This window comes from Aquarana catesbeiana, linkage group LG03, assembly GCF_042186555.1.
Source record: "Aquarana catesbeiana isolate 2022-GZ linkage group LG03, ASM4218655v1, whole genome shotgun sequence".
In the NCBI taxonomy this organism is placed as follows: Eukaryota; Metazoa; Chordata; class Amphibia; order Anura; family Ranidae; genus Aquarana; species Aquarana catesbeiana.
In genome coordinates, this window is record NC_133326.1 from 722,748,445 (window position 1) to 722,775,859 (window position 27,415).

Below are 27,415 nucleotides of genomic sequence, written 5' to 3' on the forward strand. Positions count from 1 at the left end.
CGAAGACGAATGGGAGTCCTTCCACATTGTCTTCTGGAGGTGGCAAGTCCAAGCTGCCATTCTGGAGACGCCTGTAGAACTCCATCTGGGCGATGACTCCACCATCGGACATCCGGCCATTCTTCCCCACGTCCACATACAGGAATTCGTAAGTAGCTGACACCACCGCCAACATCACAATACTATTGAACCCCTTGTAATTAAAATTGTATGACCCCGAGTTGGGTGGTGGGATGATGTGGACGTGTTTCCCATCAATTGCCCCTCCACAGTTAGGAAAATCCCACCGCTGGGCAAAGTGGGAGGCCACAGTCTGCCATTCCTGTGGCGTGGAAGGAAACTGTGGAGTCAAACAACAACAAAAAATTAGTCATTTTGCACATAAACAGGGAAAGTAGATTAGACACAAACATTCTTGGCCAACATCAAGATAACATTTATTTGAGGGAGTTTTTAAAGACCAAAGTATAAGGTACACCTATCAGATCCCCCCCCTCTCATGGGCCATTTCTAACATTTTAAGGGGAGGGGGGAGCTCTTGGACAGGTAACCCTCTTCACTTCATTGAGAGATGAATGCCTAAATAATGTGTATTACTTTGGCCAGCTCCTCCTCAGTTACACTATTGGCAGCCCACTGGACAGGTAAGAAGTGTCACAATACAAAGATATAAATACACATTGTACACATTTTAGCACATTTGGACATTCTGCTATTACCTATCAAGATAATAATAGGATACAAAAACTTTAAACAGTACCATTTGAAAGTATACAGGCAGGCCCTTGCACTACATGCTTTGGGGAATCCATCCATAAATCTGACCACAAAAGAGGTGGGTATAGTGTGTATGGGTTTGGCAAAGTCAGCAGATAGATGATTGAGGATAGATAGAGAATTGGTATCAGCTGACTTAGCAGTTGGGGGGAGGGAGGGTTCCAAATGATTTGGGGACCCCCCAAAAAAAGCCTCTGGCACTCTGCCTGAATTTAAAACACAAATCACATTTAAAAACATTTTAGGGGGTGTTTGGGGTAAAGCACTACTATGGAGCTGACAAAATACATTAAGTGACTACACAAGGTGAATATAGGGCCAGGAGACCGTGCCGGGGAAGTAAGTGAAGGCAAATATGTATGAAGGACAAAAAAAAAAATTTACAGAAAAATCCAGCATGCATGAGGACAAAGGGGACATTCATAGCATATTCCAATCATAGTAATTAGGGATTGAGGAAAGAAATACAATATATTATCAAACATTAAATACAATAAAATGTGATATTAAAGGATAAATCTTACCTTAATATACTCCTTCTGCAGGACCTGAATGATGGCAGAACAGGTCTCTGGGATAATGATCCCCAGAGCCTGGGGGGAGATGCCTGTCGAGAACTTGAGGTCCTGCAGGCTTCTCCCCGTCACCAAGTACCGCAGGGTGGCGACTAGCCTCTGCTCCGGAGTGATGGCTTGCCTCATGCAGGTATCCTGCCTGCTAATATAAGAGGTCAGCAAAGCCAACAAACGGTGAAATACGGGGTCTGTCATCCTGAGAAAGTTCCTGAAATCATCAGGATTATTCTCATGGATATCACGGAGCAAAGGCATATGACAGAACTGGTCACGCTGGAGCAACCAATTCTTGGTCCATGAATTCCTCCCCAGCTTGTTCATGGACTGGACTTGTGTCAAGGTAAGGACCCCAACACCAAGCCCCCGCACAGCACGAACTCTACGATGAGTACGTATACGCAACATGGCTAGAAACTGGTCGGCTGCTCAGAACGAATCTGACAAACGATCTGAAAACCACGAGTCTGAAAAAGCGCGAATCATCTCTCACCAAACTTTTACTAGCACGAGATTAGCAAAAGGATCCCAAAGGGTGCCGAGCTTGGTTCTGAACTGGCCTTTTCTAGTCTCGTCGTACGTGGTGTACGTCACTGCGTTCTTGGCGAGCGGAAATTCCGACAACTTTGTGCGACTGTGTGTATGCAAGACAAGTTTGAGCCAACACCCGTAGGAAAAAATCCATGGATTTTGTTGTCGGAATGTCTGATCAATGTCCAACCGTGTGTACGGGGCATAACTGTACTAAACTTTCTTCATTAAAATTGGTTATGGTAATGTGTAAGAACATACCAATCAGTCATACATCATACACACCTAAGTTACAAGGTCCAGAAGGTGAATAAGACAAATTTAACTTGGAAAATAGATATATGCATAAGATCTATATTGCATTTGGTGTTAAAGAAATACAGTCAGTGCAAAAATACAACAAATAACACAAAATATAACAAGCTGCTGTACACTGTACACCTCAGAGAACGTAAGGTAAACCCCCCCCCCGGGGAACCATCCAATCGGCTCCGGCTATCCTGGGGTCAAAGGGATTGCTTCCTACCTATATATATATAGATGTGATGTCTTTTATCTCCATCTTCCCAGACAAGTCTTCATCCCCTTCCACTAAGCGTGGTAAATGCTGTTTCGACCCATCTGTTAGTTCAGGGGTCCTTATGCTGAGGTGAGCGGTTTGGTTGGCCGGTGGTGGTATCACGGATATGTAGCACTGCATGGAATATCTTGAGCACCTATATCACCACAGAGGAGAACCTTTCTCTTATCTACATTTGATTCTACTCTAAAGGGACAGTATTTGGACTTTTGGTTTTAGCGCTGCACTGCTTTGCTTTATCATATTGCATTTGGTGTCTAACAAATTGTAATATCATGTTGCCAAATAATATGATGGTTGTCGAATTGTGAAATCTTATCAGGTGGTAATATAGATGTATGTTTTAATAATTGGCAATTAGGGACCTTTTGATTTAGTGGGGCCTTTTTGCAACACCCAACGGGGGTTCCCATCTTACCATAGAAACGTAAAGGGATTGCAAAGAGTCATTTATAAGGGTCAGTGACTCTGATATATCGGATTGGACTTATTCCGCAAGCTTCTGCACAGAACTAAAGACCAGGTGTACTTTCCTGAAGTATTTTTCCACTTTTAAACTTTTTATTGTTCTGTATGTCTATTTTTGTAATAGAGCATAGTAATCAAATACTGCTGGCAGTGAAGTGACCTGAAAGTGGAACTGTCACAGTAGGAAGTGTCTATCTGTTCAGCATTCATACCATCTCTTCCTCGCTGTTAATGACCACTAGGTGGGCCTTCCTGTCCTCGCAGTCTTTCTTGGAGGCATTCCATGGTTTTGAGTCTGACGACAAGTAGTAACAGCTGAGTCCATAGTGTCTCCATCCCTCACTGCATAGTGGATTAGAAGAGTCTGAGGGAGCAAGAAAGAGGATTATGTGGGTGATGCTGAATTGTCATGGTTATAGCTGGACAGTTCAGCCAAGATGGTAAAATTATAAAAAAAAAAGGAAATCAGGCACAGCAGGCAGACATAAATTTTATGGGGACAATGGGGGTATTCTACAATGGGCCAACATCCCTTTATCAATGAAAACTTGTAAGTTCACCTTAATGGGATTTTAACCACTTCATATTTGGGCCAATTATGACACTTCGCTCCTAAATGTAAAAATCTAATATTTTGGGGCGAGAAAATTACTTAGAACCCCACACATGTCATGCGGTATTTGTGCAGCATTTTTCCTTGTCAAAAGAAGTTTATTAAGTATACAATGTTATAAAGATACATAAAGTAAGTTTACAAGGATCTATAAAGTAAGCTCATTGTTTTACAGTAGGGTTTATATAGGTAAATATCATGAAATTTCAAATATTAAACATTGGGTTCACGTAAACCTAAATTAAAGATATATATCATTTCCTTAGTTACTTTTGTAGGTATTTAAATGATTTATACCTACTATACATATTGTTTACAAGTAGAGTGTATATAGGTCAAATAAATTCTGATAATGAGCTTTAATCGTAAGGTGGAGAAAAGGAAAGAGAAAGAAGAAAAAGGGTTGAAAGGTAGAGGTATGGTCCACAAGGTTGTCCCGCTCGTCAGTTTATTATTCTTTTTAGTTCTCTTTGAAGCCTTAGAATGGGTGTCTCTGTAAGTCATTTAATCTGTTACCATGGCAACAGGACAGAGTCATTGAAGTTTGACAGGAACTGTTGTTTTATCCAAGAATGCCAAAGTTTTTCAAATTTTGGAATTTGATTTTGATCGATGGCTACCATCTTAGCATGGGACATTGTATTATTCATTCTGTGAATTGTTTCTGCTAGTACCAATGTAGGAGATTTCCATGCCTTGGCCACTGTTTGTTTTGCAGCTGTTATTAGTTGGATCATAAGTTTGAATTGAGAGAGTGTTAACCATTCCGGTTTTAGATTAAGTAAAGTTAAATATGGATCTGGTTGTATTATTTTTTAAAATATTTTAGATGCAATCACGAAGACTTCCTTCCAGAAGGTTTGGATTACTGGGCACGTCCACCATATGTGTAAATATGTGCCTATTTCTGGGCATCCTCGAAAACAAAGAGTTGAGGTATTAGGTGAATATTTTGCCACTCTAGCGGGTACAAGGTACCAGCGAGTTAGGACTTTATAATTTGTCTCCAGTGCTAAGATGTTGGGTGAAGATGACTTAGATGTGAGCCATATGTTAGACCAGTCTGTGTCTTCTAAAGTTCGTCCCAGGTCCTCCTCCCACCTCTGAACGTAAGAGGGTCTATTAAGATTTGCTACTCCATATAATTGATTATAAAGTGATGAAATTGTACCTTTAGCAAATGGATCTTTTGTACAGATTGATTCAAAAATGGATAATTGGGATAATGGTGTATCCCCCTTTAGGAATGGTGTATAGAAATTTTTGATTTGGAGATATCTAAATATCTCAGAGTTTGGTAGATCATATTTTTCTCTAAGCGATGGGAATGAAAGGAATGATTTAGATGCTATGAAGTCATTTAGTGTCTGAATGCCTGATGTTGTCCAAGCTTTAAAAGAATTTGGCTAGATCCATGCCGGATAAAAGGCCGGATTTCTGATAAAAGAAAGGAGAGGATTGTGTGGAGATTGTAACTGATATTTGGTTTTTAGTTTATCCCAGAGAGATAAGAAGTGTTTAGTTATGGGATTATGAATTTTAAAGCGGTCTTTAGGATCAAGCCATAATAAATTTGATATTAATAGAGGGGCATTTTCTGAAGCCTCTATAAATACCCATAATGGGATTTCCTGTTTTGCATGGTATTTGGACAGACTGGCCAAATGTGCTGCTCTGTAGTAGTTAGTAATATTAGGGTATCCCAGGCCTCCTTTATTTTTGGGAAGATGTAGTGTGTGTATAGGTATACGTGCTTTAGAAGAGCCCCATATAAACGAAGTTGCTCTTTTTTGTACTATTCTCAAAAAATAGGAAGGAATTGGAATAGGGAGGACTCTGAATAGATAAAGCAATTTGGGTAGAATAGTCATTTTGATTGCATTAATCTTCCCTATCCAGGATAAAGGAAGTTGCAACCATTGTTTTATTAGATTTGTGATCTGTCTTAATACAGGAGGATAATTGGTTGAGAATAAGTCAGAATGAGATGCTGTTAAATGAATTCCAAGATATGGGATTGATTTTTCTGCCCATGTGAATGGGAGTGCAGCCTTAGCCGGGATCAATTCCATGTTTGTGAGTGAAATATTAAGCACTAGGCATTTCTTAGGATTAATCATAAGGCCGGATAGGGCTGCAAATCCATCAAGAGCTGGTATTAAGTTAGGACCAGAGACCTGTGGTGATGATAGAAAAAGTAATATATCGTCTGCAAATATACATAATTTGTGTGTAATACCTCCTACTTCAATGCCAGTTATAGTTTGGTTTGTTCTGAATGTATTGGGCCATGGGTTCGAGTATAAGGGCAAATAATAAGGGAGATAATGGGCAACCCTGTCGGGTACCTCTTTCGATATTAAAGGCTTCAGATTTGTATCCAGCATATTTTATATAGGCTTTGGGTTTATTATATAATGCTTTGATCCATGTTAAAAAGTGGGGTCCAAAACCCCATTTTTGTAATGAATATTGCATATATTGCCAGGATACTGTGTCAAATGCCCTCTTAATATCGAGAGATAGAAAACATAAAGGGATTTTCCGTTTTTTAGCAATATGTGCCAATAACACTGCCCTGCGTATATTATCGCCTGCCTGTCTATTTGGCATGAAGCCTACTTGATCTCTATGTATTAATTTTCCTATAATGCTATTGAGGCGTTTTGCTATTATTTTTGCTAATAATTTAATATCGAGGTTTAACAGAGAGATAGGCCGATAATTCACACAGGAAGTATCATCAGAAAGGGGTTTTGGGATCATACAAACAATTGCCATTAGTGTTTCTTGCCGAAAAGAATGTCCATCTAGAAGTTTGTTAAAAGTTTCAGTGAGAATGGGAGAGAGTATTTCTGAGAATGTTTTATAGTATAAAGCCGAGTAGCCGTCTGGGCCTGGTCTTTTGTTAAGTTTTAGGTCTTTTATGGCGTTAGCAACTTCATCTATAGTTATAGGCTCATCCAAACTGCTTTTTTGATTCTGAGATAACTCAGGTAAGGTTATTTTTGAGAAGAAGGATTCAGCCTCTGTAGGATTAAATTCATTGTTTGTCTTGTATAAAGTTGCGAGATGTGAGTGAAATTTATGGACTATTTTAACTGGATTACAAGTGTAAACATTTTTTGATAATTTCAAACGTATTGGTTTGAAAGATTTGTTAGTTGAATTTAATGCCCGAGCCAAATATGTACCTGGTTTGTTTGTATTCATGTAGAAATTGTGTTTGGAGCGTTTGAGGGATTTATCAACTGACTCAGTGAGAAATAGATCGTATTCCAATCTAGATTTTTCCAGATGAGATTTTGTACTCTGAGATGGATTATCTTGAAATGATATGTAGGCTGCATTAAAATTGAGTTCTAGTTTTTTTGCTAGATTTTTGCGTTCCCGTTTAAATAGTGCCATTTGTCTTTGTATTGTACCACGCAAGACAGGCTTATGAGCTTCCCACAGTGTTATTGGGGAGATGTCTGTTGTATTATTAATTGATATGTATTCCTTTAAAGCTTGTTCAATGGCCATCTGATGTAGTGGGTGTTTGAGCATTATGTCCGGTAAGTACCACGTTGGGTCATGCGCTTTTGGTATGGCTGAGGCTATAGTAGTGTATACTGCATTATGGTCAGACCACGGAATCGGAATTATATCTGATGCAATAATTTCTGGTATCATTCCTATTGTTAGAAAAATATGATCTATTCTGGTGAAGGTTTGATGAGGGTGCGAGAAATAAGTGAATTTCTTTTTCATTGGGTTACTTTCTCTCCATGAATCTACCAGATTGTATTTGGAAAGAAGTTGAGAAAAAGGTAATCTAGAGGTTATTTTGGATGGTGTAAAAGGTGATTTATCTAGAAATGGGAGGAGGACCTGGTTCGAATCCCCACACATTATCACTGTTCCTATTTTGTGTGTATTAATCACTTGTAATATATGTGAGAGGAATGGTGTAGGTTGTTTGTTAGGAGCGTAGTAGGAAATCACTGTGATTGCTGTATCCATTATATAACCCATGAGTATCAGGTATCTACCTTCTGGGTCTTTAATTTCTGATGATAAGGTGAATGGTGTGGATCGGTGAAATGCAATTAGAGTTCCCCTTTGCTTGGTACAGGCAGAAGCCGTGTAAATTTGTTGATAAAAAGGAGAAATATATTTTGGAGTAGAATCTTTGGTGAAGTGTGTTTCTTGGAGGCATACTATGTGAGCCTTCTTGTTATGGAAAGTACGGAAGGCTTTGGTCCTTTTTTGAGGGACATTTATTCCCTGAACATTCAGGGAAAGTATATTCAGTGGTGCCATGGCAATAGATCAAATAGTTTTGACTTACTTTTTGTTATGCAGAGCTGACTGCGCAGATCAACCTGTGTGGACTGAAGAGATGAATAGATAGAAAAGAAACCAGTGAATTCTGGAGTAAAGAGTAAACAAAAAACATATGAGATTAGATGATACATTGTATAAATAATTTTTTGCAAATAATCACAATTTACCCGTGAAAGAGAATAAATATCTCTCTCAGGGGAATAAGTGCCTTCGTCACACTCCCACATAATATGGTTGGGAGAATGAGGAGGGCTAATGGGGGTACACGGATCTTCCGCTTACAGGAGAGAAGTGCTATGTCAAAAGACATCAAAATGATGTTTCCTTAATTGGAGTGCAGAATATAGTTTTTGTTGAAATTATTTATTCCAGGGTGGTTGTATATGGTTAGTCTTGCCCTAGGCTAAATAATTCAGTTAGAAAGGTACTGTTAATAACTTTGGTATTGATGAAGATAGTTTGAATTATTTTGGGATTTTAACCCTTTTAGAGTAAACAATTACATATTTTATTCATACGTAACTGTTTAGATATGTTAACTCATAAAATTGAGGTTGTATTGCTTCAGATTAGAATAAACAAAAACATAATTCTAGGAACTAGTTAGATAATAAAATATTTGTTTTAAGAAAAGAAAGAAAAAGCTTCCATTACTTCTGGATTATTGAACATATTTGTCCTAAAAAGTAATAAATCTATTGTTATTACCTGATAATATATAACTGAACAAGAATTTCCTTATTTCACTTATATATTCTAAGGCTATATGAATCAGAAGTAATAAGAAATATAACTGGAATGTAACATGATCCCACACAGTGTGTGACTATCAGAATGCAGTTACATTCAGTTATAAATACAGGTTTTTTATAGAGAACCATCTCTTAGTATAATAAATGAAGAGATATCAGGAATTAGGATGTCAGTCCATTGAATCTTCTTGGTCCATGGATGATGTGGCATAACGGCCTCTTTTGTGAGAATGATGATTCCCATTTTGTTCTGAAATTTTCTGGGTGCTGCCTGAAGGTGAAGATGATGCCATTCTTCTGCGTGTGGGAGTGTTGCTGCTTGTGGGTTCTGTCAGATTTAATTTTAAAAGGGTTTGTTGTAGTTCATCTGCTGATCTGCTTCTGTAAATTGTACCTTGGTAGTTAAATCTGACTGAAAAGGGGAAGCCCCATTGATACATAATGTTGTGGCGTTGCAGTTCCATTAGTTGGGGTTTCATGGATCGTCTTTTAGTAATAGTAAGTTGGGATAGGTCAGCAAAAATTTGATAATTGTGTCCTTGAAAATTAAGTTCCTTTTTTTCTCTTGCAGCAATTAGTATTTGTTCTTTCGTTCTGTAATAATGAAATTTTGTGATTATATCACGTGGGGGTCCATCTTTCTTTTTGGCTGTGAGGGCTCTGTGTACTCTGTCCAGTTCTAAATGTTCAATAGGGATATCTGGCTTTAGTTCTTGTAATAGAGCAGTAATAGTAGATTGCAGGTCTGTCACAGTTTCAGGTATTCCCCTTATGCGCAAGTTTGAACGTCTGGCTCTATTTTCGTAATCTTCGAGCTTAGTTTGAAGTATTAAATTCTCTTCTTTTAATTGTTCCAATTCTCTTATATTTTCTTGGGTTGTAATTTCAATTTCATCCATTTTTATTTCTAAGGCTGCGGTGCGGTTTCCCAGCTCTCTTATTTCTTTGGTTAGGCTTTTTGTTATTTGGTCTGAGTTTTGTTTTAAAGCCTTATGAAGCATCTTTTCAAATTGTAATAATATTACTGGGGATACTGAGGAGGCTTGTGGAGAAGTTTGTGAGAGGATTTGTTTTGTATCTGACTCAAATGGAGAGTCTTGCTGTGACATTTTCTGTCTGTGAGAGTGCCCTGATGCTGTATATTGTGAGGTGACTGGAGCTGCTTCAGCTGCAGTGAGTGCCTGTGAGCTCTTTGTGAGGTGATTTTTATTTCTGCCACGGTTTCCTCCCAGTACCATATTTCCTGCCCAAACTTTCACAGTTTGTTCCCTGGGGCAAAAAGGTTCAAATGGATACCTTTTGAGCCTGCAGGCTCCGCTTTGTCCTTCTCTTCTCTCCTCAGCGGTGTGGAGCTCTAACAATGCATGTCTGCTCCACTAGGCTCCGCCTCCTGCCCCATGTGCAGCATTTTTCAAACGCTATTCTTTTTTTTTTTTAAAAAAACAACTCTTTAATTAATAAAAAAAAACACAAAAGTTACCAATTTTTTTGATTAATGTAAAAGATGATGTTACACCGAGTAAATAGATACATAACATGTCACACTTTAAAGTTGTGTCTGCCCGTGGAATGGCGGCAAACTATGGTGCTTAAATCCTCCAAAGGCATCGTTTTAAACACCTTTACAGGTTACCAGTTTAGAATTACATAGGAGATCTGGTTCTAGAATTATTGCTCTCACTCTAACATTTGTGGCGATACCTCACATGTGGTGTGGGGTGCAATCACCGTTTACATGCGGGAGTAAAGAATGCGTTTGCATTTGCGCGTAAGTATGGGAGGGACGGGGTGCTTTACATTTTATTTTATTATTATTATTTATTTTATACAAACATTTTTTACATTTATATTTCTCTTTTTTATTAATTTTATTGCTCTCACAAGGGATGAACAACATCTCTTTTGACAGCATGGGCCGTGACAGGTCCACTTTATGGAGAGATCTGGTGTCTAGAAATCAAAAGTTCTAATTTTAAAGGCTTATATGCATTGTATTGTCATAAAAAGTGTTTGGGGACCTGGGTCCTCCCCCAGGGGACATGTATCAATGCAAAAAAAGGTTTTAGAAATGGCCGTTTTGTCGGGAGCACCCTTCTGGCGCTACGGGAAAGCCATAGGGATGTCCCTGTGCGTCAGAGGAGGGGGTCACCCGGCGACGTCATCGCATGGCCCCGCCCTCAGTTATAAAAGAGCTGTCATCTGAGGGGCTGGTCATTACGGCAGGTGCCTCCCAGGCAGATCGGTCGCAGCGTGCGGCTTTTTTTGTTTTCTTTTTCGGTCCGTCGGAGCGAGAGAAGAAGATGAATGGACTTCGTGGGATACTTTTATTTTTAAATTTTTTAATAAAGGACTTGTCCCAAGCCGTGTCTTGTGTTTTTTTACCATTTTTACACATTGTTTGTGAAATGGTAGGGGTACATTTGTACCCCGTTACCATTTCACACAGGGGGGTCGGGATCTGGGGGTTTCACTTTTTGAATTGAATTACTGTCAGGGTACCATTGGCGCCGGACCTGGGCGTCGGCGTACGCCTATGCGCCGGCGCGCTCCATTACGCTCTTTTCAGCAGGTCTCTGTTGTTCCCCGGCGTCAGCGCGGCGCTAGGGCGCGCGCGGGTACGCGGCGCTAGGGCGCGCGCGGGTACGCGGCGCTTGTGCGCGCGCGCGTGTGCACGTGCACGCGTACGGGCGTGCGCGCGTTCGCGATAGCGCCGGTTTGGCGCCAAAGTGCACATAAAAGTTCCTCTGTGCCTCTGGCACATTGCTGCTTCATCTCAGCTTCGTGATCCGTGTTATTTGAACTTGATTATTTGCTACTCATCTGACCCGGCTTGTCTGGCCATCCGCCTTGCTCCAATCCGACCCCGGCCTGTCTGACTACTCTTCTTCTGCCTGCCTGATACCATTGCCAACTTCTGCCTGTCTACCGACTCTGTCTCTGCCTGCCGTTTGCCTGTCTTATACCCCTGCTGACCCGGACCGTCTGACTCTGCTTGTGCCTGCTGTTACCCGCGCTGTTGCACCTTCAGCTTCAGCTCCAGTGATCTCTGCATCTCCAAGTGTTCCAGCTTGCTGCCTCCAGATTCACCAGATCTGCAGTCCAGCCATCCCTGAGGGATCTCTCATCACTTCAGCATCAGAGACTCTGCTCTTCAGGCACTCCTACCCCACTGCGCTCAGGAGGCCACTGTTCCCACTCCAGTGGCTCCTGAACCAGCGTTGTATGAGAGGTCTTCTCCTACAAGTCGGGCTCTACTACCAGGTACCTAACAATTACTGAAATAAATTAACTTTTTGATGATATTCAAATTTTATGTGATGCACTAGGCATGTGCACTGCTGAAAAATGTCTTCATTTTCATTTTCGTTTCATTCGTTTGTTTTTTTTTTTGTTTTTCGGGTCATTTGTTATGATCGCAATTCGTCAATTCATAGATTTGTAAATTCCTAAAATTCGTAAATTTCTAAATTTGTAAATTTGTAAATTAGAAAATCCGAAAATAAGATAGGAAATCCGAAAATTCGAAAGAACAACTAACAATAACTAAACTATTAAATTATAGGTATTTGAATTTCTTTTCAAATTTGGCTGTTAGTCAATGTAACGGATACAAATTTATCCAAAGTTATGAATTATCCGAAATAACGAATGCTGCATCTAAACAAATGGAACGGAACAAATTAATAATAAATAATAATAATTTTTTTGTTATTATTGTTGTTATTTATTATTAATTTGTTACGTTCCATTTGTTTAGATATGGCATTCGTTAATTCAGATAATTTGCAACTTCGGATAAATTAGTATTTGTTACGTTCTCAGCCAAAATTAAAGGAAATCAATTCAAATTTACGAATAATCGGAAAAATTTGTTAAACGGGTTTTCATTAATTCGGATGATTCCGAATTAACAAATTTGTCGAAATTCATTAACAAACGAATTTGGAACGAAACGAATTGCACATGTCTAGGATCACCCCATATAACCCCCCTGATAGAGGGTTCCACATATTTTCAGGTGAAAGATTTTTGGAAATTTTTTCTGATCCTTTTTGTGATGTAAAACGTACAATTATAACTATGAAATAAATATTGATGTTTTTATCTTTATCTGGACTTACAAAGGTGTGGCCATTAGTAGATGTATTGTGGATCCTTGGAGAATTTTTGGATGAAATAATTTAGGATAAACTTACTTTTCATTTTCTGGAGCTCTTCTGCTACTTTCCCCAAAAATCCCAAAATGCTCGGAATGTCACTGGAAAAAGAAGCTGAAATACACAGAATGTCAGGTGAGAGCTGGCTTCCTTTTATACCAGAGGTCTCCAAACTACAGACCACTGCAAGATTTTACCTGGCCCGCAGCCAAGGTTAGTGGTCCCTCACACTCCTACAGTCTTCATTTCTCCACACCTGGACCCCAGTGCAGGTTCCTCCGGTTGCGCTGTCAGTATACCATCATTTGGTTGCTAGGGCTGCTGGTATCCTACCAACCTATCAAATCCTTCCCCCAGCATTTACAGGAGGACCATTGTTCCACCATGCAGACCTGCTATACAGCCGCACTTCCGGGCTTTCAGGCTCCCAGCCACCCTGTAAGTGTATGAGGTAAGGGTGGACTCTGATGTAAGGGGGGACTCTGTAAGGGACCCTGATGTCAATGGGGACTTTTATATAGGCAATACTCTGATGGGGACTCTGGTGTAGGGGAGACTCTGATGGGACTCTAATGTAAAAAAGGACTATAAAGGGGACTTTGATGGGGATCCGGATGTAGGGAAGACTCTCGTTTAAAGTGATATTAAAGTCTCATTTTTTTTTTGTTTATTAACAAACATATTATACTTACCTCTTCTTTGTTATGGTTTTGCACAGAGCAGCCCCAATCCTCTTCTTCTCGGGTCCCCTGCTGGAAATCCTTGCTATGGGGGCAGCCGAGCCGCTGCTCTGTGTGTCCATTCAGACACCGAGCTGCAGCTTGGCCCTGCCCCCTCATTGGCTCACTGTCTTTAATTTGAAATTATGTCTGTTTAAGATGAAACGCGTCTGTTCCTAGTCCTGTTTATGCCATTGCATCCTCTCTTGATGTCTATAAAGAATCTTATTTGATATGCACTTTTATATTTGCTGAAATGTGAGTGTTCTACATTATTTAAAATTAAACTCCTGTTATACGGTTTTACACTATGTCGAGTTTTCTGCTTTTCCTCCCTGGATTCATGTGTTAATGGAGTGATGTTGAGAATATTTATCCACCGCCAAATATGGTTCTGATGGTCCTGCATAGCTGCTTTTGAGTTTGCGGTTATACTGAAGGTGGAAGTTGAATATCCCCCCCAGTGGTCCAAAGCTTGTTTGGTGGAGAGCAGATTGGTAATTATATACCAGGTGTTTAACACCACTGCCTGTTTAGACCCACTAGGTATAAGCCAATTGGGTCCACATGTTCCAGTAAGCCCCCACATATTCTAATGGTGGTGGATCCTTCCACAGTGGTGACCTCCTACGGTGTCTTTGGGACTCAATCATTTTTCGGGTCATCATTTTGGCCATCTATCTTATACGCATAACTTGATCTCTTCACTACCTTTTTCATTCTTTTCTGGACTGCACATTTCCTAGCTCACACACCTTGTGGACATGTATGATAGTCACTTGTTTATGACTATAGGCTTTTATTATTATTTTAGTCACTTTATATGAATGTCACTATTATTAATTGATGTATGTGTGTTCTTCAACAGTGGACACAAATTTTAAATATTTTTCTCTGCACTATATAGTCACATAGTCATATAGTTTCATCAATATTGTGTTTATTGCATTATACAATTTTTTTAATATTTATGTGTTTAGCGCTGCACTGATTTTTATTTATTTCTATACACAAGTTATCTTTTGTAATGCTGGCTGCTTTCCATTTGGGATATTAGCACACTCTTTTTTATTTATTTATTCCCTGAATTTGATTGACGGCAGTGGGAGCCAATGAGGGAGAGTCCCCGGAGAGCTGAGGCTCTCATGCAACATTACTGGATCGAGATGGGGTTCAGGTAAGTATTAGGAAAAGAACAAATTAGGTGTTAGAGGCGCTGAGGAGGGCTGCTGCACTCAGAAATTGTTTTTTTTATATTATTGCATAGAATGTACCTTCTGCCTTTAGAACCACTTTAAGACTCTGATGGGGACCCTGATGTAAGGAAGGACTCTTTTGTAGGTGAGACCCTGATGGGGACCCTGATGTTAGGGTGACTCTTATGGGGACTCTGCTGTAAGGGAAGACTATCATGGGGACTCTAATATAGGGGTGACTCTTATAGGGACTGATGTAAGAGGAGACTCTGATAAGATCTAGATGTAATGGGGGACTCTGATGGGGCCCTGATGTAATGAAGGACTCCAGTGGATACCCTGATGTAAGGACAGACGCTGATGTAAGTGTGGATATTGATGGGGACCCAGATGTAGGTGAGACTCTGATGGAAGTGATGGTGGGGAGCCTGATGTAAGGGGGCATAGATGAGAACTCTGGTATAAGGGAAGAATCTGATGGGTATTTTAATGTAAGGGGGTATTCTGATGTAAGGGTAAAGCCGCGTACACACGAGCGGAATGTCCGACAGAAAAAGTCCAACGGAAGCTTTTCATCGTCTATTCCGATCGTGTGTAGGCCTCATCGGACTTTTTTTTTTCGAAAATTCTGACGGACCTAGAAAAAGAACATGTTCTAAATATTTCCGACGAAACCAATTCCTATCGGGAAAACCGCTCGTCTGTATGCTGTTCCGATGGGCCAAAAGCGACGCATGCTCTGAAGCAAGTACGAGACGGAAGCTATTGGCTATTGGATATTGATTGTCCTTTTTCTAGTCCCGTCGTATGTGCTGTACGTCACCGCGTTCTGGATGGTCGGACTTTGGTCGGACTTTGGTTTGACCGTGTGTAGGCAAGACCGCTTGAATGGAATTCCGTCGGAGAAACCTTTAGCGTTTATTCCGACAGCAAAACCGGTCGTGTGTACGCGGCATAACTCTGGTGTAAGGGGAGACTTTGATGGGGTTATCTAATGTAAGGAAGACTCTGATGTAACGGGAAGTTTGATGTAAGGGGACTCTGATGGGATCCCGATATAATGGGGTACTCTGAAGGAGGGGGGCTCTGATGTAAAGGGGTAAAGGGGACTATAACGGGGATTCCAATGTAAGGGGAAACTCTAATGTAAGGGTGGACTTTGTTGAAGACTCTGATGAGGACCCTCATAGGCTCAAGCTTATTTATATTTCTTTGCTTTGTTTTACTTATTCTGAATAGTGGATCAAGTTCAAAACATATTCATCTAAATTGTAATCATTCATAAAACTTCATTCATTGACTCTTTTTTTAGAAAAGTTTGGAGACCTCTGCTTTATATACACAGGTACTCGTGGGATCTATCTATCTAACTTCTTGCTAATGTCCAGCTAACCACTTGCCCCCTGGACCCTGCTCCCTCACAAATGCATCATCCCCAACTCTCCAAAACATGCATTAGTCACCCCCATCCTTAAAAAGCCCTCACTGGACCCCACCAATCCTAACAACCTAAGCCCCATCTCCTTACTCCCTGACCGACTTACTGACCACCTCACTGAGAACAACCTTCTTGATCCCCTTCAGTCTGGATATCGCCCTCAACACTCCACAGAAACTGCCCTCCTAAAACTAACAAACAATCAACTAACTGCCAAAACCAATGGACACTATTCTGTACTCCTTATCCAGGACCTTTCTATCGGTTGACCACCACCTTCTCCTAAAAAAAAAAACTCCATGCCTTTGGTCTCCGTGATTGTACCCTTCGCTGGTTTTCTTCCTATTTACTTATCCATCTGCACCTTTAGCATTACTTACAATAATAATTCCTGCTCTCATCTTCCTTTCTCTGTTGGGGGTCTCCCAATGTTCTGTTCTTGGACCTCTCCTATTCTCGATCTACACCAGTGGTTCTCAACCTTCTAGTGCCGTGACCCCTTGATAAAATTTCCCAAGTTGTGGGGACCCCTAACAGTAAAATTATTTTCGTAGTGTGGATTGTCAGCACCCAAGGTAAGGCAATTTGCGCCCCTAACCCATGAACATTTAGTGCTCCCCGAGTCCCTTCCACTCGTACAGTATTAAAACCCCTTATGGTACATTTTAAGATGTACCACTGTTTCTCTTTGTTCTCCTTTCTTTCCCTTTTATCTCTCTCCATCCTAATTTCTCTTTTTTTCTCCCATCCCTCTCTCTAGCCTTTCTTGTTCTTTCGCTTATTTTTTCTCTCCCTTTTCCTTTGTTCCTCCCCCTCTTTTCCTCTCCCTTCCATATATTCTCAATTTGTATTCCTCTTCTTACTCCTTGGGGGGGGGGGGATGGGATGAGTGGCAGTGCTAGTGGGGAGTTGGGATGAGTACCAGTGCTGGTGGGAGGTGCGATCAGTGGCAGTGCTGGGGGGAGTTCTGATCAGCCAACTTAGGTGCTGTTGATCAAGGTCATCTGCTGATCTGAGAACTGTAGTGGGGACTTTTAATGGCAACTATAATCACAGGTAGTGTTACTCCGACTTTGTGGTGTCTCGCAACAGTGACACCTATGCAGAAATCAGAAGATGGGTCTCCTTTAGCCCCTCCCACTTCACATTCCTCATCAGTCAGCTGACCTCTAGTCTCTGCCCCCCAGCCATGCCGTGAACTGAATGGGCGACTGCAAAGAGGCTTAGTGGGCGGTCATGGGCTCCAGGAACAGCCCAGCTGAAGGCGGCCCCGAAAAGGCTGGGAGAGCGGTGCAGGATTCAGTAACAGCCTAGGATTTGGTGACCCCTGACAAATCGTCATTCGACCCCCAAGGGGGTCCCGACCCCCCGGTTGAGAACCACTGATCTACACCATCTCTACGCCGACGACTCCCAAATTTATCTCTCTACCCCTCAGCTCACTCCCTCTCATGTATCACTAATTTACTAACAGACATATCAGTCTGGATGTCATACCACTTCCTCAAACTTAATCTATCCAAAACCGAGCTCATAATTTTTTCTCCCCCTCGTGCCCCTTCCCTTGATCTCTGTCAAGATCGATGGCACAACTATCAACCCATTCCCCCATGCCAAGGTTCTAGGTGTAATCCTGGACTCTATCTATCCTTTAGGCTCCCACGTCCAAATCTTGCTGTCTTAACCTCCGCAACATCTCCAAAGAATGCCCCTTTCTAACCAATGACACCACAAAGCTCCTAATTTACTCCCTGGTCATCTCTCGCCTCAACTACTACAACTTCCTTCATATTGGACTACCTTTACATAGGCTATCCCCCATTCAGTCCATCATGAATGCTGACCTTCCAGAACATTAAGGAACATTAAGGCAATGTTCTGGAAGGTCCTTCAACCAGTCAACCCCAGACAAGCTTTCATCAGTGGATTGGACCTAGCTTTGATTAAACAAAGAGGCAATGTTCTAGGAGGCTCTTTTTTCCATCCTCCCCTTAGGGGTGAACGATCTGGACCCCAGGCCTAGAGGTTAATTTAACTCTGTATGTAGACTGTATGATGCTCCTTTATGCAGACATCCAAAACCATAAGACTGCTGCTGGTGGCATAGGCATCCTAGATGTGATGTCAGGAGCCCCAATAGACTCAGAGCTGTCAATCAAGTGCCACTTTATAGTATTGTCTTTTGCTCCTCCCCCAGCAGCTATATCAAAGGCTATAAGCGAGAGGAAATGGAGCTGTACTAGTGAATTGACTAGTCATTTTTTCTAGTACGTTCAAAGACACATTTCAAGTAAATAAAAAAATATTTCTGGGAAAGAAAAACACTGCAACAAAATATTTGAAATGCTTGTTTGTGTGTTTTTACCTGCATTTTTAAAATTAATAACAGGGTCTCTTTAAGAACCCAGGAAAGTAACTGGAACTCCCACTTAGAGGTGGCTCAGCTTCCCTTTACACTGGAGTTACAGCATTGGGATATACAGGTGCATATCATAAAACTAGAATTTCATCAAAAAGTTAATTTCAGTAATTCAATTCAAAAAGTGAAACTCATATTTTATATAGATTTGTTACACACCGAGTGATATATTTCAAGCATTTTTCTTTTAATTTTGATGGTTATGGCTTACAGCAAGTCACAACCCAAAATTCAGTATCTCAGAAATTTTGAATATTACATAAAACCGATAAAAATGTTGATACATTTTTAATACAGAAATGTTGACTTAATGAAAAGTATGTCCATGTATGGTGTAGCGTGCTCTCAATACTTGATTGGGGCTGCTTTTGCATGAATTACTACATCAATGTGGCGTGGCATGAAGGCGATTAGGTGTTATGGAAGCCCAGGTTGCTTTGATAGTGGCCTTCAGCTTATCTGCTTTGTTGGGTTTGGTGTGTCTCATCTTCCTCTTGACAATACCCCACAGATTGTCGATGGGATTTAGGTCAGGCGAGTTCGCTGGCCAATCAAGCACAGCGATACCATGATCATTAAACCAGGTATTGGTACTTTTTATCAAGAGGAAGATGAGAGACACCAAACCACCAAATGCAGACGAGCTGAAGGCCACTATCAAAGCAACCTGGGCTTCTATAACACCTCAGGAGGTGCCACAGGCTGATCGCCTCCATTCCACGCCGCATTGATGCAGTAATTCATGAAAAAGGAGCCCTGACCAAGTATTGAGTGCATACTATACTGTACATGGACAGACTTTTCAGTAAGCCAACATTTCTGTATTAAAAATCTTATTTTATCGGTTTTATGTAATATTCAAATTTTCTGAGTTACTGAATTTTGGGGTGTCACTCGCTGTAAGCCATAATCATCAAAATTAAAAGAAAGAAATGCTTGAAATATATCACTGTGTGTAACGCATCAATATAAAATATGAGTTTCACTTTTTGAATTGAATTACTGAAATAAATTAACTTTTTGATGATATTCAAATTTTATGTGATGCACTAGGCATGTGCACTGCCAAAAAATTTGTTCATTTTCGTTTTTGTTTCATTTGTTTTGTTTTTTTTTTGTTTTTCAGGTCATTTGTTATGATCGCAATTCGTCAATACGTAAATTCGTAAATTCCTAAAATTCCTAAATTTGTAAATTCAAAAATTCGTCAATTTGTAAATTTGTAAATTAGAAAATCCGAAAATAAGATAGGAAATCCGAAAATTCAAAAGAACAACTAATAATAACTAAACTATTAAATTATAGGTATTGGAATTTCCTTTCAAATTTGGCTGTTAGTGAACGTAACAAATACAAATTTATCCAACATTATGAATTATCCGAAATAACGAATGCTGCATCTAAACAAATGGAACTGAACAAATTAATAATAACTTTTTTTATTATTATTGTTGTTATTTATTATTAATTTGTTACGTTCCATTTGTTTAGATACTGCATTCGTTATTTCGGATAATTCGCAACTTCGGATAAATTAGTATTTGTTACGTTCTCTAACAGCCAAAATTAAAGGAAATTCCAATACCTATAATTTAATAGTTATAGTTAAGTTATTATTAGTAAGTTATTTCAGATTTTTTAATTTTCGGATTTCCCAATTTGCAAATATACGATTATTCGAATTTATGAATAATCGGAAAAATTTGTTAAACAGGTTTTCATTCATTCGGATAATTCCGAATGAACAAATTTGTCGAAATTAAATTCGGAACGAAATGAATTGCACATGTCTAGGATGAACCTGTATTTGTTGCAAGGTGAGGATCACCCCACATAACCCCCCTGATACAGGGTTCCACATATCATTTTGAGGTGAAATATTTTTGGAAATTTATTCTGATCCTTTTTGTGATGTAAAACATACAATTATAACTATGAAATAAATTATTGAGGTTTTTATCTTTATCTGGACTTACACAGGTGTGGCCATCAGTAGATGTATTGTGGATCCTCTGAGAATTTTTGGATGAAATAATTTAAGATAAACTTACTTTTCATTTTCTGGAGCTCTTCTGCTACTTTCCCCAAAAATCCCCAAATCCTCTGAATGTCACTGGAAAAAGAAGCTGAAATACACAGAAGGTGAGAGCTGGCTTCCTTTTATACCAGAGGTCTCCAAACTACAGACCACTGCAAGATTTTATCTGGCCCACAGCCAAGGTTAGTAGTCCCTGACACTCCTACAGTTTTCATTTCTCCACACCTGGACCCCAGTGCAGGTTCCTCCGGTTGCGCTGTCAGTATACCATCATTTGGTTGCTAGGGCTGCTGGTATCCTACCAACCTATCAAATCCTTCCCCCAGCATTTACAGGAGGACCATTGTTCCTCCATCCAGACCTGCTATACAGCCGCACTTCCGGGCTTTCAGGCTCCCAGCCACCCTGTAAGTGTATGAGGTAAGGGTGGACTCTGATGTAAGGGAGAACTCTGTAAGGGACCCTGATGTCAATGGGGACTTTTATATAGGCAATACTCTGATGGGGACTCTGGTGTAGAGGGTACTCTAATGAGACTCTAGTGTAAAAAAGGACTATAAAGGGGACTTTGATGGGGATCCGGAAGTAGGGAAGACTCGTTTAAAGTGATATTAAAGTCTAATTTTTTTTTGTTTATTAACAAACATATTATACTTACCTCTTCTTTGTTATGGTTTTGCACAGAGCAGCCCCAATCCTCTTCTTCTGGGGTCCCCTGCTGGAAATCCTTGCTATGGGGGCAGCCGAGCCTCTGCTCTGTGTGTCCATTCAGACACCGAGCTGCGGCTTGGCCCTACCCCCTCATTGGTTCACTGTCTTTAATTTGAAATGATGTCTGTTTAAGACAAAACGCGTCTGCTCCTAGTCCTGTTTATGCCATTGCGTCCTCTCTTGATGTCTATAAGAAATCATGTTTGATATGCGCTTTTATATTTTCTGGAATTTGAGTGTTCTACATTATTTAAAATTAAACTCCTGTTATACGGTTTTACACTATGTCGAGTTTTCTGCTTTTCCTCCCTGGATTCATGTGTTAATGGAGTGATGTTGAGAATATTTATCCACCGCCAAATATGATTTTGATGGTCCTGCATAGCTGCTTTTGAGTTTGCGGTTATACTGAAGGTGGAAGTTGAATACCCCCCCCCCCATTGGTCCAAAGCTTGTTTGGTGGAGAGCAGAGTGGTAATTATATACCAGGTGGTATATTATACAATTTTTTTCATATTTATGTGTTTAGCGCTGCACTGATGATTTTTATTTATTTCTATAAACAAATGGAATGAAACAAATTAATAATAAATAATAACATTTTTTTATTATTATTGTTGTTATTTATTATTAATTTGTTTAGATACGGCATTTGTTATTTCGGATAATTTGCAACTTCGGATAAATTAGTATTTGTTACGTTCTCTAACAGCCAAAATTAAAGGAAATTCCAACACCTATAATTTAATAGTTATAGTTAAGTTATTATTAGTAAGTTATTATTTCAGATTTTTTAATTTTCGGGTTTTCGGATTTCCCAATTTGCAAATATACGAATATTCAAATTTACGAATAATCGGAAAAATTTGTTAAACGGGTTTTCATCAATTCGAATAATTCCGAATTAACAAATTTGTCAAAATTCATTAAAAAACTAATTCGGAACGAAATTAATTGCACATGTCTAAGATGCACCTGTATTTGTTGCAAGGTGTGGATCACCCCATATAATCCCCCTGATACAGGGTTCAACATATCATTTTGAGGTGAAATATTTTTGGAAATTTTTTCTGATCCTTTTTGTGATGTAAAACGTACAATTATAATTAGGAAATAAATTATTGATGTTTTTATCTTTATCTGGACTTACAAAGGTGGGGCCATCAGTAGATGTATTGTGGATCCTTGGAGAATTTTTGGATGAAATAATTTAGGATAAACTTACTTTTCTGTGGCTCTTCTGCCACTTTCCCCAAAAATCCCAAAATCCTCGGAATGTCACTGGAAAAGGAAGCTGAAATACACAGAATGTCAGGAGAGAGCTGGCCTCCTTTTATACCAGAAGTCTCCAAACTACAGACCCCTGCAAGATTTTATCTGGCCCGCAGCTAAGGGTTAGTGGCCCCTCACACTCCTACATTCTTCATTTCTCCACACCTGGCCCCCAGTGCAGGTTCCTCCGCTTGGAGGTGGGTGGCAATTACTGGAACCAGTCCAGTGTAACACTCTTTTGGCAGCAGCTGAAGGCTGGCTTCTTCTCCTCTCCCTCCCGCCAGCTTTCAGCTGCTGCAACGAAAGCCTAATAGGGTAACAGTTCCAGTAATTCCTCACCATCACTCCAATCATCCTCCCTGTGCACCATATCTTTCCTGTGCTCCCGGCAGTGCTTCAGGCTTTCCTCCTCTCCTTCCCACAGGTAGCTACAAGCACACAATAGGATCCTTCAGGATGGAGAGTGGGGGAAGGATCCGGTAAATTTGTCACATTTACCAGTCCCTTCCATTCCTGAATGAACACAATGAGCGATCGGTACCGATCACTCACTGTGTTCAATCGTAATTAAAGCATAGTAAACTGTGTTTATTTGTGGGGGGGCTGTCAGGTTGGCTTTATGGGGCCATGTGGTTTCTAAGAGCGGCCCTGGTGCCACGCATGGCCTGTTTACAGATCCACAATATTTTGAAATAAAAAAAATCACTTGTTTCACAGTATAACATTGGCTTTCCTACCCTATTCTGAGAATAGATACCTCCTTTGTTGAAGGTACATCAGATGACCTCATGGTCCTGGATGACATTAGTAGGGTGGATCTTATACCTTATGCCGTGCCCTTGCCTTACCAAGGTAACACATATACTACAAGATGGCTTACTGAATAGTGAGAAAGGTTGTGATATGCAGCTGTATAGCCTCTGTCCTCCCTAAGGATCACCCACTATCTATTGTGGGACAATAGAAGAGGGCTAATAGAACAGTATCATTTTTTATGTTAAAGGGATAATCTCTGTGACCCTGCCAAGTGTTTCACAGAGCCTGAGGAAGTGGAATATATGGAACCCACAAAATGCATTGTGACATAACCATTGAGATCATTATACACTCACCATTTCTCATCTGTGACATTTCCTCGCTGCTACTTTTATCTGAGGAGAAAATTACAAAATCATGTCAGATAAGATTCTTTGATGTTGGGGAACTCACATACACCAAATACAGTTTAAAAATATAAAGATATAGGTCCCCAGATTGCAAAGACGTGGTCTGGTTGTTGTCCATCTTCACAGTGGTCATTATAAGGCCCCATTGAATAACATTTAATCTTTTTGGAATTTTGAAGTTGACCTGTCATATATTTTCATGATAGGTGCACCATTCTGAGTAATGTGTCAGTGTAACCCCTCCAGGTATTTATGACCTCTCACAGACAACACAAAACTTCCCCTGATAATGCCCTCACCAGCTTCTCTGTCCAGAAAGACAGAGCCATCTTTGTTCAGACATCATCCAGGGTCACCATCTATGTCTTGGACTAACTAAGATGCCGGGCCAGAGATGACACAGTCAAATGTTTGCCACTAATTAGTCAAAATCATGAACTGGAGCTCAAAGGCGCAGACTCTCAAATAATTATACTGCTGCTGTATATTACAATAAGTTAGGAATCTATTCATGGAGACTAATGTCCTGTACACACGACCGGTTTTCCCGTCGGAATAAACTCTAAAGGTTTTTCCGACAGAGTTCCGACGGAATTCCGCTCAAGCGGTCTTGCCTACACACGGTCACACCAAATTCCGACTGTCCAGAACGAGGTGACGTACAACATGTACGACGGGGCTAGAAAACGGAAGTTCAATAGCCAGTAGCCAATAGCTTCCGTCTCGTACTTGCTTCAGAGCATGCGTCGTTTTTGGTACGTCGGAACAGCATAGAGACGATCGGTTTTCCCTATAAGAATTGGTTCCTCGTAAAAATTTAGAACATGTTTTCTTTCTAGGTCTGTCAGAATTTTCGACATAAAAAGTCTGATGGGGCATACACACGATCGGAATATACGATGAATAGCTCCCATCTGACTTTTTCTGTTGGTCATTCCGCTCGTGTGTACATGGCATTACACTTTATATCTTTGAATTCTTCCATAACACTGGCAGGTCTGTACATGGTACAGACCTGACAGCAGGGTGCAGTGCTGCTGATAAGGCAGTACAGCCAGCCCTCCTGTACTGGGTCCAGGCCTCATTAGTTCAAAAGGGGGGCCCGGGCACCTGGCACCTGCTGAGCAGGAGGTCCAGCAGTACTGCCTTATTGTCAACACTTGTGATTTTTGTGCAGTGCTGCCGGCTTCTACTGTTCTTTTCTTCCTCAAGCTGCACTACAGTTCTAGTATCTGCGCCCCCTTCCCCGTGTTGTCTGGGACTGCTATGTGCCCCTTTCCCCCACAGTGCTGCAGTTTTCCCTCCTCTTCCCACCAGCAGGTGCTGAGGGCACACAGTGTTATTTCAAGATGGTGAGCGGGGGCACAACCACACAACCCCTGGTACCAGCGCCTCACCCTGCACGAGCGCCCCCTCTGGGCTCCACTGACATGGTGGGTGCCAGCAGATGAGGAGAGGGAGAAGAATGGACACACGTCTCCTTCTTGCTGTGACCCGGAAAGCAATGTGTATGACATCACTTCCGGGTCTTCTGTCACTTTCCCCAGCTAGCATAGCCAGGAAGGGATGTGTTGTAATGGACCTGTTGCAATACATTCAGTGAAACCCAGAGGAGACATTGGGGGGTCTTTTAGACCCTGCATGTCTCATTAAAGAGAACCTGTCACCTAAAAATCATCACAGCATCGGCATATGCTGCTGATTTAAATCCCCTTTCCGCAATTTTAAAGCCATTGATGGAGGTGTCTTGGTTGACTAAATGGATAAAGGGTCAAATGAAATGATGAGTAGTAATGGGGAGAGGGGGCAACCCTGTCTGGTACAATTTAACATTTTTATGATATCGCAAAAAGTACCGTTAAATTTTGAATTTTGCCATTGGGGATGCGTAGAGAGTGGAGATCCAGGACATCATTTTGTTTGGAAGGCCTACATGTTTTCAAGTTGATCTTTAGTAGAAGGGATCTAAGACGAGTTGCTAATATTTTTGCGAGAAGCTTTATATCAATGTTCAATAATGAGATTGGTCTGTAGCTTGAACAATCCTTGGGGTCTTTGTCTTCGGGATCACTGTAATATGTGCTTGTAGAAATGATTCAGGAATTTGTTGATTAACTCTTTAAGTTAAGTTTGCAAGGAGAGGGGTTTTTAAATTTTCAGTGAATAATTTGGAATACTAGGAGGTCAGGCCGTCCGGTCCCGCGCTCTTCCCTGGTTAAGGTTCTTTAATTGCCAGTAAAAGTTCAACTTCTTGTATCGGAAGATCTAGTTTCTCCATTTCCTCTAGTTGTAGTGTTGGGAGGGTACTTTGTTTTAAAAATTCCCTGATGATATGGCTCCTATCTCCAAGTAGTTTGTTCAGTTTTTGAATTGATGGCAGGTCATAAAGTTTAGAGTAAATTGTGCTGCTATTTTATCTGTTAAATGTTCTAAGGTCTTTGTTCTCGAACGTATACAGTGTATGTTTTCGAATGATTTGGAGTCTTTTAGGGCTCTGGCTAAATATTTTCCACTCTTGTTGCCATGTTCATAGTAGAGAAGTTTTTTGAGGAACAGCGAACGTCTTGATTTGTTCTCTAATATGGATTGTAGTTCTTTCCTGGCATTCAATAGTTCAGAGTCTGTAGCCACTGAAAGCTTTTGTTTATGTAGTGGTAGAGAGAGTTAGGATTTTTTGATTGGATTCTTTTTTAAGCCGTGCACCCCATTTAATAAAAATAAAATTCACCTCTTATTTGTGTGCTTCCCAGGTTATGAGTGGGGAGGTTTCGTTATTGCTATTTAAACCAAAGTACGTCTTAATGGATTCCCTAATCTGATTGAGTACATCTGGTTTTAGGAGTAAGGAGGGATTTAATCTCCAATTACAGGCTCTAGTTTGGTTGTCAGGTTAGGACAAGGTTATGGCGATGGGGGCATGATCAGAAACTAATTGAAACCCTATTTTGGCTTCTGTCAACAAGGCAAGGTTACATAGTTACATAGCAGGTGAGGTTGAAAAAAGACACAAGTCCATCAATTCCAACCTATGTTAATACTAGGTCCCTTTGTGTTATAAAGATGTAGTCTATTCTGGGCTGGAATATTTTTCTTGTGGTGTCGAATAAAATATTAAATCTTTCTCTGAGGGGTTTAGAAGTCTCCATGTGTCCACTAACGTCAAAGAGCTCAACATGGATTTAATACATTTAACTGTTCTATATACGATTGAAGTTTGACTGTTAGAGGTGTCCTGGAGAGGGTTTAGTGGGATATTGAAGTCTCCACCAAGTATCACCATACCAGCTGAGAACCACTTCAGTTTGTCTATAACCCTCTGGCAATAAGAAACATGTGCTTTATTAGGGAAATACATGTTCGCAAGAGTCGTCAATTGTCCATTCAATGTTACCTTTATGAAGAGGAATCTACTTTCCGGGTCAGCATGCTGCTCTGTGACTGAAAAATTTGAGTTTTTACTCCGCAGTATTACAACACCTTTTGTCTTAGCCAGAGTGTTAGTGGTATGGAGTACTTTTGTGAAATAAGTAATATTTAGTTTCGGAAATTAAAATGAGTTTCCGAACTATTATTCTTTTTAAAATGAGTTTCCTGTAGGAACAAAATTTTGGGTTTGGGTATAGAGAGTTCCCTTAGTAAGGAGGACCTTTTTTCAGGTATGTTAAGGCCTTTGGTGT

The 27,415-nt window shown here is 40.4% G+C and overlaps 1 protein-coding gene across 2 annotated transcripts in view; it reads right to left on the bottom strand.

Annotated features, from left to right (window-relative positions):
* LOC141134935 (uncharacterized) overlaps positions 1–27,415 on the bottom strand; it is a 60,509-nt gene that overhangs the window by 13,592 nt on the left and 19,502 nt on the right. The window contains exons 4-8 of one of the 2 annotated variants that reach the window (XM_073624367.1): positions 23,685–23,723; positions 22,526–22,594; positions 20,603–20,677; positions 12,819–12,893; positions 3,141–3,292 (exon numbers count right to left, since the gene is read on the bottom strand). In XM_073624367.1, coding sequence (XP_073480468.1) covers positions 3,141–3,292; positions 12,819–12,893; positions 20,603–20,677; positions 22,526–22,594; positions 23,685–23,723 — 410 coding nt within the window. The remainder of the gene's footprint in view (positions 1–3,140; positions 3,293–12,818; positions 12,894–20,602; positions 20,678–22,525; positions 22,595–23,684; positions 23,724–27,415) is intronic. The other variant, XM_073624368.1, reaches the window with a different exon arrangement.